This window comes from Myiozetetes cayanensis, unplaced genomic scaffold (assembly GCF_022539395.1).
Source record: "Myiozetetes cayanensis isolate MyiCay16 unplaced genomic scaffold, myiCay2020 scf6-25, whole genome shotgun sequence".
Lineage (NCBI taxonomy): Eukaryota > Metazoa > Chordata > Aves > Passeriformes > Tyrannidae > Myiozetetes > Myiozetetes cayanensis.
In genome coordinates this window covers 54,140,671-54,156,085 of record NW_026087853.1, presented here as the reverse complement: position 1 = coordinate 54,156,085, position 15,415 = coordinate 54,140,671, and the positions used below count along the sequence as shown (strand labels likewise).

At 54.1% G+C, this 15,415-nt stretch overlaps 1 protein-coding gene across 3 annotated transcripts in view; it reads left to right on the top strand.

Moving 5' to 3' along the window:
* The window catches only part of MYRF (myelin regulatory factor), a 52,595-nt gene that overhangs the window by 18,665 nt on the left and 18,515 nt on the right, over positions 1 to 15,415 (top strand). For all 3 annotated transcript variants that reach the window (XM_050337134.1, XM_050337137.1, XM_050337136.1), the window contains exons 2-7: positions 7,450 to 7,537; positions 8,365 to 8,685; positions 10,714 to 10,775; positions 13,304 to 13,616; positions 13,978 to 14,150; positions 14,331 to 14,454. In XM_050337134.1, the coding sequence (XP_050193091.1) occupies positions 7,450 to 7,537; positions 8,365 to 8,685; positions 10,714 to 10,775; positions 13,304 to 13,616; positions 13,978 to 14,150; positions 14,331 to 14,454 (1,081 nt within the window). The remainder of the gene's footprint in view (positions 1 to 7,449; positions 7,538 to 8,364; positions 8,686 to 10,713; positions 10,776 to 13,303; positions 13,617 to 13,977; positions 14,151 to 14,330; positions 14,455 to 15,415) is intronic.

The window sequence follows — 15,415 nt, the reverse complement described above, 5'->3', positions numbered from 1 at the left end:
TGGGATGATCCCCAAGGTCCCCTCCCACACAAATCATCTGGGAATTCTATGATGAGAGGAGGATGATAAATGATATTCCAAAACTCCTCCCATGGTGTGGAGGGACCAAAGGGGCACAAGAAACAGCCCTGTGGGGACCTACAGATGTGGGAGAGGTTTCACAGCCCAGAATGAGGAATTTGGGTGCTGAAAGTTGTGCTGATGCTCCTGGAGTGGTTTGGATTGGAAAGGACCTTAAAGTCGTAATTCCTTGGGCACCTTCCACTATATCCCATCTCCCCCTTATTTGAGTCGTGGTGTTTCACTTGGAGACGCCTCATTCCTGCTCCATCCCTCCTCCCCACGCAAACCCCCTGTCCTCTTCTCCCCTTACCATGTCCTTCAGGCACCTTCCCTCAGGCTTTGGAGGAAGTGAGCCCAGGGAGCACATGGGATGGCTGGGATCCAAGGACCACCTTTGGTATCTGGGTTGTATTGTCTGGGAATTGTTTGCTAAATCCCTGGTGCAGGAAGTATGTTCCAAGAGGGCTCAGGATTAGTCATAAAATGCAAACAAGGGGTTTTGTGTTAAAAAAAAAAAAAAAAAGGAACCTCAGCTCTGTGTGGAAATGGATGTGGGAATAGCTGGCATGGCAGTGATCCCTTTGGAATTTGGGGTTTTAGATAGTGATTTGCATCGTATAGAATCCCAGAATGGTTTGGGTTGGAAGGGACCTTAAAGTCCGTCCAGTTCCAACCCTGACACCTTCCACTATCCTGGGTTGCTCCAAGCCCTTGTCCAGCCTGGCCTGAAACACTTCCAGGGGTGGGAAATCCACAGCTTTCCTGTGCCTCACTACCCTCCCAGGGAAAAGTTTCTAGGGGACTAAGACAAGGAATTAAAGGATGGGAATGGGATTGTGTGGCCCCTTCCTCGGGAGGTGAATTCGAGTTTACCTTCTCTGAAGGATGTGTTCTACAGTGAGAAACTCAGGGATTTCACAGGGAATTGCTGGGAACACCCCAAGCCAAATTCCATGGTCTGTGGGATTTGGGATAAAAAGTTGGTATTGTCTTAAGATGGATGAAATCAGGAACTGTGGACACTGTGTCCTTCAGTCCATCCCAGTCTTGGAAGCGCAAGGAGGGAAGAACTCCTAAACAAGACACATCAGCTCATGGATGCAGAGGAAAGGAAAGGAAATCCTGGAATCCCAGTATGTTTTACGTTGGAAGGGACCTTAAAAACCATCCAGTTCCAGCCTCCCTGCCGTGGGATCATGGAGTTAGGAATGGCAGGCCTGTATCCCCATACCATTTCCCTGGGTCCCATTGTCCTGCCCTTAGATCCTGGGAAAAGTGACTTTGGAAACTTTGTGCCATGTGGATGAGGAAGCTTTTGATGCCCTTTGTGAGTTTCTTGGGAGACAATTCCAAAGGAAACATTGGATGGGAAAACCCGATGCTCCTGCTTGGGAAAGATCTGTGTTTGTAGCACAAAAGTAGGGATGGCCCTTCCCAAGCCCTGGAAAAAGTCCCATCCTGATAAATCACTCTGCTTTTTACTCCCAGTCTCTTCTGGAGTGTGTCCAGCCTGGAGAGGCCTTGGAGCCTCCCAGTTAGAAGGGAGGGACGAGGCACATGGACACGGCATTCCCGGCGATGCTTGGCTGCTTCTGGACCTGTATCTGGGGGCTGTTTGGTTATTAATCTCCCTAAGGATTGTTTTGTCTTGGAGGGGGGTTTCCAAGAGAGGCAGCACCGCTCCCAATCCCGAGTTATCCTGAGTTCCCTGCGTGTGTCTCGGAATTGGGCTCAAAGTCATCCCTGGAACAGCTCCTGGATCTCTGAATTCCCTGAGAACCTTTCCAGAGCCTTAATTCCAACAGCAAGGTCTGTGTCTGGGGACTGTGTCCTGGGCTTTTCCTTGGAAGCAGCAGAGCAGCAGGACTGTGGCTCGGGCCTCTGCCGTCAGCTTTGTCCTTGCCCTCGTGCTTCCCTGAGTCCTCTCTCCATCTCTGTGGAGCATGGAAGAGCTCTGGGAGCTGGACCAAGTCTCTCCTTTGTGCTGGTATGTAGCTAATAATTAATATTATTAATACTGTTAATTCTTTATCTGCTCTGGGAGCCATTCCCACTGAGGGAGGTTTATGGAGATGCAGATATGGACCTTCACCAACACACCAATGACCAGGAGCTCGTCCGTGCCATGTGACCCTATGGAAAAAGGTCATCCCTATCCCCCGAAACGTGGGTCCAATGAGGTCAGTTGAGCCCCCTCAGCAGGAGGGATCCTAAAATAGCCTTTCCTCATCCTTCACATCCCTCTTTTCCCCATCCCTCCTGCTGAGGATGAGCAGCCAGCCTTGTGTGGCAGGAGAGGTCACACTGAGTGTCCTTCTCTGGTGCTGTTGTCCCCCCTCCCACACCCTCACCCCAGAGAGGGAGAGAAAGGCGTTGTCTCTGAACAAATAGGGCAATGTGCCCCCCTGGGCAGGCACCTTGGAGCCTCCCAAATGGAGCCGCTGTTCCGGCCATCCCAGGCCATGAATGGACAAGCGCGGCATTGACGGCCGCGGGGACAGGGACAAACGGGGCTCTGTGTCGCCCCTCACACCTTCCCCTCCTCCTCGTTCCCGGGGACAATGGCTCCAGCCATGCCAAGGTTCACAGCTGGCAAGGGTGGGGAAAAGGCCAGGACACGGGTGGGGAGCTGGGAGGAGAAAGGGATTTGGGAGGGATAATGGGGATGTGGCAGAGGGGGAAATTCCAGGAGGGTCGGAGGTGTTTTTCAGCACTCGGGGAAGTTTGGGAAGGAGGATGGAGCTGCCTCCTTTCCCTGCAGAGCTTCCTGAGAAACATTCCTGTGGCACAGCAGGATAATATCCCCTGCTCCTCACGCCTCTCCTGCCTTGGGATGTCTTTCCCACACACATTGGCTTCTTGGGAGATGGGGGATGGAGAGAGGGAATTACCTCCTTGTCCCTGAGTTTGGTGTTTTTCCCAGATTATCCAAAGGTGCTTTTGTCAGATGTCATCTGTGGATGTCAGCTAAGGAACTCCTGTGAGAGCAGAGGGAGCTTTCCATGGGCTGGGGAGATGCTGGGGAAGGTGCTGTCTCTGGACACTAAGCTGCAGGCTGGGAATTGTGGAATGCTAGAACGGTTTGGGTTGGAAAGGATCATCCAGGGCCATAGGCAGGTCTGGTTTAATTGTTCCTCCCACAGGGATGGTTCATCATTCTGAGTGTTTTGCCTGTGTTATCCAGGTTGGTGCTCCGGGGTCTTCCTGGACACCCTGTAATCCTCTTTACTCCCCAGATCTGGGGGGTTGGGTAAAATCCCTCGTTCCGTATCCCTATCCCTGCATCCTACCCTGCCTGGCACAGGATAGTTTCTCTAGGACTGCAGTGGGATTAGGCCCAGGAGCAGGGATGTTGACTGGGAGCTCACCAAGCTCCCATAGCTCATCCTTGGCTGTGTTTTTGGTGTGGAATTTGGACTTTGGGATTTCTGCTCCGACATGAACGGGGATAGATGAGGTGCCCTGTTGCTTTGGAGGGAAAAGGCTGTCCGTGGGAAGGGGCTGGCAAGGGAGTGTCCCTTAGAATGGGACACAGGTAGTGGCTGAACTTTTTGTGATGGGATGGGCACAGACTGTGTTTGGATGTGTAAGGAAGGGTGTCCTAATCCCATGGATGGTATCTAGGAATGAGATCAAGTGACAATCCTGTAAGATCCCACATAGTTTTCGCTGCTCCAGCCCTTCCAGATCCCAACAGACGTTCCTGAGTGGGACTAAGGATGCCAATAGTGGGGTGAGGAGGGAGGGGCTGTGGTTTAGGGAAGGGGCCTGGGAGCCCCTGGAAGTGCCTGAGACAGCCAGGACTTGGCTCCAGGGTGGTACCTGGGGGAGCCACTCTGTGTCCCGCTCTCCCGCTCTGGTTACAGGATCCCATTCAGGGGCTGGTTATCGTTGCAGTCAGGTAATAAAGAGCATTAATTAAGGAGGAATTCCAGGCTGGCATCCGGCGGGAGGCAGGGGCTGCGGGGTCGGTCTGTTCCACCCTTGCGGGTAGCCCAGGCTTGGGAACGGGGGGGCAAGTGGGACACGGTCCCGCTGTCCCCTGTGGGAGCAGCCGCGTCCCCTGGCTCCTGCCAACCCTGCCGCGGGAGGGACGCTGTTCCCGGCTGGAGCGGGCGCTCCGTAGGCTCGGCAGAGCCGCGCGGCTCCCGCGGATAGGGAAGAAGCTCCGAAGCCGAGCGCTGGCCCCGCGGCTCCCGGGGCTTAGACGGTGTTTGGATAGGTCGCCGTGGCCCGGATTCCTCCTGCTCGCACCCAGGCCGGCAGCCAATCCCCCCGGGCAGAAGGATAAACATGGGAAGGAGCAGAAGGGGGTGTGGGGGCCCCGGGAATGTGCCGATGAGGCAGCCTGGGCTGAAGTTGCACAACCAACCCCTTGTGCCGGGACACTGGGATGCGGCAGCAGCACTGCTGTGCCATCCCAGGGAATTCCCAGTGGGCCTTCGTCGGCCTGTCCCCCTGTACTCTGGAGAGCTACTGAGGGAGGGAATGCTACATGGGAGCAGCTCATGGGGTCTCGTGTTCCAACCTGCCCCTGATGGATATTTTATTGCTTCCCAGAGTGTCCTGTGCCTCAGTTTCCCCTGAAATCAGGGGGAAAATCCACCCACTGGTATGTGGCTCCACTCTGGGCTTGGCACATCTCCTCCTCCTCCCCGGTGTCCCCCCATCCCTGATGTTCCCCAGCCCCTTTGGAGCCACTGACCTCAACGTCGTCTCCAGGTTCCCACATCTGGATTGTGTTAGCGGATCCCGGGATGAAGTACTCCAGCTCCCTCCCTCCCTCCCACCCCCAGGTGACCCAGGCAGGATTAGGGGTGATTTGAAGACAGGCAACAGAGCAAGAGATGGGGGAGGATCTGTTATAAATAGAAATTCCATAAACTTCTCGGCCTATCACTCCAGGAAAATTCCGGGTTAAATCTCTTAGAGCTGTAAATATGAGGATTCATGGAGCACAGCTCCCTTAACTCTTTCCAAGCCCTGTGCTCACCTCTAGGAGCACCTAAAAATGGGACACAGAGCCAGTTCTGGAGCTGGATGTGCCCAGGAGGGACAAGGCAGTGGGAACAGGGACAGGGAGGAGCGGGAAGCACCTCTGTTGGGATGTGGAGCGCATTTGGAGATTTGGGGAAGGCAGAGCAAACCAGTCCAAACAGTGGGATTCCTGACATTCTCACATGTCCAGGGGGCCTCACCCGCTCACGAGGAGGGTGCTCAGGCTTTAACTTCTTGTTCTTCAGGGTTTTTTTTGGGATCGCCTCAGCTCTTTTCCAAGGAAAGGGTTGGAAAGCAGAGCAGTGGGAGCAGTGACGTAGTGGGGTGACAATGCCAGCAACAGGTTTGGGATGGATGAGCTCAGAGCTTCCCTGGGCTCCTCCACGTGGGATAAGAGCGGGAGCCTGTCCTGTGCCGAGCGCTGAGCTTCCCTCCTTGGTGGCTTCCTCCTAATCCCTGCTTGGGAGGGGGAGGGAATGTCATTGGGAGCTCGTGACTCCACAGAGAAGTATTTGGATTAATCACCTAAGCTGGCTTTTGGTAAGAGCCCGGCTGTGCAGAGGCTCCGGCTGCTGGCACATTCCTTGGGCAGCTTTGCCAGCAACACCCGCTCGATATCCCGGTCTTTTGGTGCAAATTCCAGCGTTCCCAAGCAGAGGAAGGTCCTTGGTTTTTGATGGGAAGCCATGTCCCAGCTCCACCCTTGCCACACCTCTCAAGTCACCAGGCTTATCTCACCCTCCTTGGTGCTCCTCAAGGTGACTTTAAGAAAGCGAAGGAATCCTGGAATGGTTTCACTCAGAAGGGACCTTAAAGCCATCATTCCGTGGGTGGGGATACCTTCCACTAGCCCAGGTTGCTCCAAGACCCATCCAACCTGGTGCGGAATGTTTCCAGGGATGGGGCAGTCACAGCTTCTCTGGGAAACTCCTTCCAGTGCCTCACCACCTTCAGAAAATTGGGAAGCCCAGTGTCCTGCTGTCTATGGACAGCTTCCCACCATTTCTACACAGGTCCTGGTTCCCACCCTCCTGGAGTGCTCATCCCTGGCAGGTGGGTTTCGGGAATGTTACGAGATCACAGTGGGAGCTTGAAGAGGTAGATCCATTATGGTGAGGTGTTGGGAGCAGGGTATGGCAGATCCTCTGGGACAAGTGGGGGACACAGGGGTGGCCACTGGTGAGCTCCTGGAACTCTGAGGTCAACAGGGTGGTGCTTCCACATCCCGGAAACTTCAGGAGAGGAGGGATACTCCTAGGGTCTACAATTCCATGTTGGAGGTGCTGGTACAGCTGGGAATCCCAGAGACTCTGCCTGCTCCATCCTCACCTCAATGCCCACCTGGAAGCAGCATCACGTTCCCTGCTCCAGATGGATCCCACTGTTCACATGGAGGAGCATCTCCACCCTGTCCCCCAAATCCCTGGGCTCTGCCATGGAGGTGTCCTGAAAACCAGTGGTCATCCAGGTTTTTATTCCCCCTTTAACCAAGGTTTGTAAGGCAGAGATCCCTCTCCACACCCTGTCCGCTTGGCAGAATTCCTAGCTGGATTTATTCCTGCCGATTTGCTTGTCTTGGTATGAAAGGGATTTGCAGAGGGAGAGCTGCAATTGGATGGGAGTGGGATGGAGGTTTGAGATCAGCCCATGACCTTTCCCCAGAGCCAGGGGGTCTTTTGGGAGAGGGCTGGACACAGGGCTTTCATGTGGGGTCTTCCAGGATGGTCTTTCACTGACTTCCTTGTCAGAACTGGAGGCGGCTGGACCTTCTTTCCCGGTTCCTTGGCAGTACCTTTGGCACCACGGGCTGGCTCTGGCCCCTCCAGACTCCCACTCAGGAGACACAGATAAAGGAAGGACTTGCTGTCAACAAAACCCTGCCCAGCTTCCCTGGAACAGGGCAGGGAGGGGAGAAGGAGCCCTCCGGAGAAAAGAGAGGGAAATCCACTCCTGGGAGAGGAGAGGAGCAGGAGGGAGGTTGGGAGCCACTCCAGAGCTGTGGCAGAGAAATTCCAACATTTTCTGCAGAGCTGAGGCAGAGTCCCAAGGAAATCAGAGGATGTCCCAAGTAGGAAGGGATCCCCAAGGATTGTGGAGTCCCACCATGTATCTGTGTCAGCACCCTGGCTTGTCCCACATATTCCATCTCCTGGGGTGGGCTTTTGCCCCAGGATGCAAATGGACAGATAGCCCTCAAGGATCTGCTGATCCGGATCATCCCTGCCCATGGCAGGGGGTTGGAACTAGACTTTAAACTCCCCACCCAACCCATTCCATAATTCCATGACTCTCAGATCAGTTCCTTGACTCTGCAGAGGTCTGGTGGTGTTTCCAAAGCCTTTCCCTGTCCCTCTCCAGCTCATTCTTCCACCTCCTCTTCCCTCGCAGGCCACGACATTAATGGAGCTCTGGAACCATCCAACATTGACACCAGCATCCTGGAGGAATACATCAGCAAGGAGGACTCTCCAGAGATGTAAGTGCTTCCCTTGCTCCACAGGGGGAATGGCATTCCCTGGGGTTTTCTATGGAGATGCTATAAATCCTGGAAAGGTTTGGCCGGGAAAGGACCTTAAAGCTCAAGGACACCTCCCAGAAGCCCAGGTTGCTCCAAGCCCCATCCAACACTGCCAGGGATGGGGTATCCACAGCTTCTCTGGGAAATCTGTGGAGCAATTTCCAGCCCAGAAATTTGAGGAATCATGTAGGAATCACTGTGCAACCCCACTCCAAAGTCCTCCTGAATCTCTCTTTGCTCCATTGCCATTCCCAGCTCTTGTTCCTGTCTCTTCCTAGTTTTTTACCTTTGGATTTTCCCAGTCTCTGTCGTTCCCTCTCCTGAGGGAACCATAAAGGCTTTTCTTTAAAAATGGGAAAACAGGCCCTGAGAGCTCTGACAGAATCCCCAGCACAACTCGAGTGTAGGGAAGGGAAGAGTCTGCCTGCGTATCCCAGCTCTGGGTACAAGAGGGAAGCAGACCTGGAGAGCACCTGTGAGCAGGGTGGGAGTGGGATTTTTGGCACAGCTTCCCTGAAAGCTGGAGTGTGGTGGGCAGATTCTGCTGGCTTCATATTCCTCGGTGTTGGCCTCCTGGGAATTTTAAAGCTTCCCGGGTGGATTTTGGCTTCTTCCTTCAGTCCCTCTGACCTGCCCCTGTTCGCTCCTGGTGCCACTATGGTGCCGATTGTTTGGCTGTTTCCCAAGTATCCCAGAGCACCTGAACAACTCTGATCCCACATTTTGGGAGGGGAGGGACAGGCACGAAGTGTCCTTGGCTGAGGTTTTCCCATTCTCTCCCTCAGCTGCTTCCCTGACGTTCCCGCTCCATCCGGCTACGTGCACTCCCAGCCCTCCAGCTCCACCAGCATCGCTCCCTCCAGCTCCATCACCAGCGCTCCCAACCCCTCTTCCAGCGCTCCCCTCCACCTTCCCCCCACCAGCAGCCAGCTCCCGATCCGGCACGGTCCTCTCCTGGCTAATCCGTGCGGATCCGGCTACGGAGCTCACCTCAGCTGCAGCAACAACAATGGGATGGTGGTGCCCAAGGGCTTCCTGGGTGGGCATTGCCTGAGCAGCGTGGGCCCTCCAATCAAAACAGAGCCCAAGGCTCCCTACACGCCTGGGTAAGGGGGAATGGCCCGGGGGGAGACGGGATTGGGGCTGCTCTGGGATGGTGGCACTGGGAGGGGTCCATGGGGCCATGTCGAGTTCTTGCCTCATGGAAAGGCAGCTTGGGATAAATGGAAGTCCTGAAACTTCCCCAAAGGTTTTTTTGGGAGTATCCCCCGTGTTGTATATACCTGTACTGGGCATCTGCAGGTGGGAAGTGAGAGAACACTGCAGGATTTTTTTAAGGAGGAAGAGGCTCGGAGTGAACCTGGGCAGGGCAAAATTTGGTCTGTGGGATGAAACTGAACCTCCAGGATGTTCCTGTGACTATCCCAGTGGATAGCTCATTATACTGGGCAGGGACATGTTCTTCTGGTAGCCTGATGTGGTAGATGCTCTGTTCCAGAGATGGAAGAGATGGATCTGAGCTGGATGTCTTTCAATGAGCTCAGGATGCAGACCTGGAGAAGAGGAAGAGGATGAGCAGATTTCAGGATTGCTGAGGGATTCAACTGGATGGTTGTTCCCAAGGGGAGAAAAGATGTGGTTCCTGCTCTCTGGGGTGGAAGGGAACAACCCTGGGAGAGCAGGATGGGCCTGGTCTCTTCCTGCTGCCACCAGGAATAGGGAAGTGGAAGATGATCTGAAGCCGGACAGGTGAAATCCAGGTGTGCAGCAGAGTATCCATGAGCAGGAAAGAATAGTCACTCCCAGAGGAGCTCCACGTGGATCCTGAGGTGGTGGTGGCCATGAACAGCCAATCCCTGAGCCTTCTCCCATGGAAATAATGGATGTGAGGGACAGAGAGGCCGGGATGGCCCCAGGACTGACTCTTCTCCCTCTGCCTTGTGCCCTCTAGTGTTGCCAGCAAGCAGAGCCTGGGGATTCCCAAATTTGGGAACCTCCAGCACACTCAGCCTATGGATGAACTTTGAAAGACCTTCTAGAAAGCTAAAATACTCTGCCTTTATTTTATTCCCAGGCCAGGGAGTTTTCTCTTGGGATATGTGGAGCTTAGGGGGAACCAAAAGCCTTGTCATGTCCCCTTTTTGTGGATGCACCTGGAATTCTCCAGAATGTCATGAGTGAGGATCATACCTTCCTGTCAGAGAAGTAAAACCTCTGGATGCAGCTGAACTGGACCAGGATGGTAGCGTTCCTGCAACATTCCAGAATGACTCTTCCTCAGTGTACGAGGCTTTTTCCAGTGGAGAATCGTGGAATATCCTGAGTTCCCTGTGGGAATTCTGCAGTCCACCTTTTCCAGCCTCCAGGATTCCCTGAATTGTGCTGTTCCCTTTTGTTATGGGCCAAAATTGGCTTGCTGAGGCACAAATCATGATAAATCTGTAGGGAATACAGGCTGAATTCACAGCCAGTGTGGCAAAGAGCCTGAAAAGGGCTGGGAAAAACTACTCCAGCCAGGCATAGGAAGGGACTGATGGAAAGGTGCTCCAAGAGAAGTGTGATGAGGGGCTTTTTGGGATGAGCCTTCCTCATCCCTTTCCAGCCGCCGCTCTTACCACTTCTCATGGAGAATCCAATTGATGGGTCTGATCCAGGAAGCTAAATCTGTCCTCTGGGCTTCCCAGGTCCCCCCGAGCCTCCCATTTCAGGGAATTATGGAATTGTTTGGGTGGGAAGGGACCTTAAACACGAGCCAGTGACAACCCCTGCTGTGGGCCAGGAAACCTTTCAGGTTGCTCCAAGCCCTATCCAACCTGGATTTGAAGACTTCCAGTGATGGGAAGAATGCTTCATGCACCCCACCTGGTCACTGGCATTCCCATGGGGAAGCACACCTTTCCCTGGGATGTGGATAAATTTCCATTTGACTTCTTTTATCTGGAATTCTCATTGTCAGGTCAACAAAATGTCTCTGTTCCCAAAATCCAGGGAAGCACTGGGGAAGCAGTGGCACTAATGGCAATCCCAGGGTTATTCGGGATTCCCAGCAGGATCCTGGAGGGTGCTTTGATCCAGCTGGACCCATTGGTTGTGCTGGGAATCACTTCCCCTTCTCTTTTCCCGTTGCTTTGCAGCACTCTGCCGGACTCTCCCCCAGATTCCGGATCCGAAGCCTATTCCCCTCAGCAGGTGAATGGTGAGTGCTGAAAAACAGGGAGGAGGGGGAGGGAAGGGAAAAACTCATAATCCAAACCCCAAATCCAACATCCTCCCCCCTCCTTATGCCGTGAAAGTGATTGGCTCTGGAATCTTTATCAGCCGGGAGAAAACAGGCGGCTGCTCTACGTGGGGAGATTATCAGTTAGTAAATATCCCTCAGCTCTTGCCCATTGTTCCGCTCCCAGCCTCTGGAAAAGTGGGAGAGGGAGCGTGAGACAAGGCAAGGTGGGATCTCATGGATCCAGGGGGATCTCTGTGCTGTGGCTGATCCATAGGCAGGGTGGGATGTGGATCCTGCCCTCACCCTCCTCGTCTTGCCCCGTGCCTCTGGAAAAAGGAGTGGGAATGCGGCCCTGACATGGAGCTGGGCTCTAGGAGGGAGACATGGACCCGCCATTTGCCAGTAAGTTCCTTCCCAGCCCTTCCCTCCCCTCCAGCTCATCCTGAGGGTCTCCTCCTCCAGAAACCGAGATCCCCTCCGGGGCCATTTCCAGGGAAAGCCACCCAGCGTTGTTTGGTCCCTCTGGTGACCTTCACTTTTCTTCCATGGAAAAAACTCCTTGGGAAGGAAGGAGGGAAGGTTGTCCGGGTTGTCCTGGTCCCTCTTCCCCCTCGGAGCAGCAACCTCTTCCCCAGGCTCCAGCCCAGTCCCCACCAGGAACAGTGCCTGCTCCTGTTTTGTTTTTTTTTTTTTTTTTTTTGATGGAAGAGGTCAAGAGTTCTGTTTATCTTGCTAAAAAAAAATCCCTGGAATTCCTCCTGGCCCTTCCTTAAATATAACAAAGAGGCCAGGTTGCTCCCCATGGGGAGGGCTGGCGGCTCCGTCTGGGAAGGAGAGGAGGCTCTGGAGGGTGCCCACAAAGCTTCCCCAGGGAAGGGTCAGATTTCTGGAGACAGTTTTACCCTGGATTTGGGAGCACATCACTTTCCAAACCTGTCCCTAAGGCTGCTCCAGAAGGAAGGCTGGCCTGGGAAAGAGGCTGGAAAGAGGAATCTAGCTCCGTGTGTCTGGAAAAAGGCAGTGAGAGGTCTCAGCAGGAAGCAGAAATCCCTGGAAGGATCCTCATTTCACTTTTCCACACTTCCCAATGGGAGGAGTTTCCCAATTCCTGGTTGGGCCCTTCGGCCTCATTAGTCAGTCCCTGCCTGGGTGTCCCAAGGCCAAAGTCCAGAGTCTGGTGGCTCCTGCTTAGGGAAGCAGCCTGGAATGATGCAGCAGATCCTTCTCTGCATTCCCAGAGCCTGTGCCTGCCTTGGTCACTCCCTGGATGTGTTTTCCATCAGTTCGTCCACACTGGAGTGTGGAGAAACTCTGTCTTGCACTTTAAACCCCTGGAAAGCCACTGTCCCTTCCCACCCCTCGGTTTTCTCACATCCCAGGGGTCAGTCCCACATTCCTTCTGGGATCTTGGTGTCCTATGGGGACACCGGGAGGTGCAGGTTGATGCTTCCATCAGGGAAAGGCTGGGAAAACAGATGAGCTTTGTCCTGGTGAGCAAAAAGGGGGATGAAGGCTGGAGAGGGACTTTGGAGTGCCATGACAAGAGGGAATGGCTTCCCACTGTCAGAGGGCGGGGATGAATGGAATACTGGAAAGAAATTCTTCCCTGTGAGGGTGGTGAGGCACTGGAATGGATTTCCCAGAGAAGCTGTGGCTACCCCATCCCTGGAAGTGTCCAAAGCCACGTTGGCATGGCTTTGGTATCCAGTTCCATACAGAGGGAGGAGAAATGTGGGATCCCATTTGAATGTCCCTATTTATTTATTTAAATTTAGGGCTGAAAATCTCCTCCTGGTTTAAACTGAAATATTTCAAACCCCTTCCCATAGATCCTCCCTGGTGATGCTGGGTGGGTTCAGGTCATTCCTATCTCTTCTCTCTCTTGTTGTCCCTTCGGAATCTAGGGATCCTGGAATGGTTTGGGTTGGAAGGGGACTTAAACACATCCCATTCCAGCCCCTGCCGTGGGCAGGGAAAACTTCCACTAGTCCAGATTGCTCCAAGCCCTGTCCAGCCTGGTCTTAGATTTATTAAGCAAAGTTTAGGTGCTTTTTCTCCGGCTCTGCATTCCCAGGAACAGATTTTGGAGTTGCCAACCTTTGGAGTTTTGCCCCCCCTGTGTCTCCTTGCTCCCCACACTTCCTCTGGGAATACTGTGCCTGATGGGTTTTCTCTTGGAAGGGAAATACAAAGCTAACACAAAAGCTACCTGGCAATTCCTAAAGGGAATTCCCGGGGATGTGCTTTCACTGTAGAGCATCCACGGGAGATTTATCAAATCTCAGGAATGTTTGTGTCTTTGTCACACAATCATCCAATCCTGGAACGGCGTGGTTGAAAGGGATTTTAAGGATCACCCAGTTCCAACCCCCTGCTGTGGGCAGGGACACCTCCCACTGGAACAGGCTGTTCCAAGTCCCCTTTGACTTGGAGATCCAAGATAAATGGGTCAGTGCTGGGTCTGGGATCAGGACACCCCTCACTGTGACTCTTCCTCTCTCCAGATCCTCACCTCCTCCGGACCATGACTCCTGAAAACATGTGCCACATGACTCCTCCTTCCCGCCTGGAGCATCCTCCTCCTCCTCCTCCCCCTCCCCCTCCTCCTCCCCACCTCCAGGGTCCACCCTTGCCACCCCCTCACCCCCTCCAGCCACAGCACAGTTCCCACTTTCCCGGCCTCCAGAGGGACATGTTCCTGAAGGCTGAGCCCCTGATGCCTCCGTACGGGATCGGGCCGGGAATGGCACCGACTGAGCTCCACCACGCCCAGCAATCCCAGATGCTGCACCAGCTCCTCCAGCAACATGGAGCAGAGTAAGGCCTGGGGATGGTGGGAAAGCTGGAATGGGGATGAGGGGATGGAAGCAGGAGGTTTATGCAGTGTCCAAAGTGTGGGGTGTGGCTGGGAGTTGGGTGGTGGGAATAAACAAGAGGAAATCTAGGGAAGGAGTCCCTGCCCGTGGAAATGGGTTGGAATGGGATGAAATTTAAGGTCCCTTCCAACCCAAACTATTCTGGAATTCTGTGGAATTATGGATGTGGCCCAGAGCTTGGCAGTGTGGGAGAAGGTGGGACAGCACTGTGGGAATGTTTTGGGGTTCTGTGTGAGATCCTGCTTGTGCCAGTGGCGCGATGTGGAGCTTCCCAGCTCAGCCTTTCCCGTGTCTCTCCACAGGCTCCCGGTGCATCCCACCAAGAAGCGGAAACACTCCGAGTCCCCCCCCAACACCCTCAATGCCCAGATGCTCAACGGGATGATCAAGCAGGAGCCAGGAATGGGATCGGTGCCGCTTAATCCTGACCGAGTCCAGACTCCTCCCTGGCACCAGCCGGGCGCTCTCTCACCAGGTACCCCTCGATCCCACTCCTCTTCGTCCCCCTGGAATACCAGTTCTGGATCTGCTGTCCTGGCAGTCAGGAGGGAAAACTCCAGGCAGTGCTAGTCACTCCCTTGGGCTTCCACCCTGCTGGACATTCATTCCAGTGATTAAAGTTGGGATCCTAAGGAATTTTACCCCCTCCCCATAGGGCTGATCCAGGATAACGACAGTTTGAACGGATCCTACCTGGATCCCAACTTCCAGTCCATCAAGTGGCAGCCACACCAGCAGAACAAGTGGGCAACTCTCTACGATGCCAACTACAAGGAGCTGTGAGTAATCCCTCTGCTCTGGAAAAAGTGGGATTCGCATTCCATGTGCCTGTGGTGAGCCACTGGGGTTGGGAATATCGTATTCACAGTGTGGAATAAGGATCTCCCTGGGTTTGTCCTTGTCCTCTCAGCTGTGCTGGGAGGGGTACTCCCCACCCCATACCTTTCCCATTGGGAAAGTCGTTCCTCCACACTTTTTATGGATGATTAAGGAATAGCAGAAGGGATTTCAGCCACCACTCAGATCTTGGAAGGTTTTATTGGCAAATCTAGAGTGGTTTGGACCAGCAGCTCCTTTTCCCGCTTTCTAGGATTTTAAATTTAGGATTGGGAATTCCCACCCAACACGTAGCTTGGATGGCTGGAGAGAATCCAGATCCACTTCAGTGCAGTGTGGAAAGGAGCTGGAGGAGGAGAGGTTGTGGAAAGCTGGGAAGTGGCAGAGAGGCTGGAAAAGGAAGACTGGGATCACCACGGCAGTTGGGGAGCAGAGAGTGGTGGGAAGGTGGGCTGGGAATTGAGGGAGAGGAGAGTGGAGGCAGCATGTGGAGCAGCACTCTATAGGAGGAGTGCTGAGGAGAAAACGGCTCTGCTCTGGATCCTCCCTGCATTCCTGGGAGGTGACCAAACACTGGCAAGCACCAGGATGGCTTCCAGGAACCTCTCCCCAAGCAATAGGATCCCCCCCTTCCCTCCCAATTCCCCCTCCTCTTCCTGCACAGCTGGGGGCTGTGGGATCCTGTGGGGAACAGGAGGAGGAAACGCTCCGGTGCCTGTGGATAACCTCGGCTGTGATCCCAGCGTGCTTGGATGGTACTAGGAATGGGAGCCAAGGATCCCAGGTGTAAGGGCAGAGTGCAAATCGCAGCTTTCCCTCACACTGCTTCCATCTCCCATCCCATTCATCCATTTCCTGTCCCAAACATGTCCCAGTTGTCCCAGACTGTTTGCAGGTGTTGCT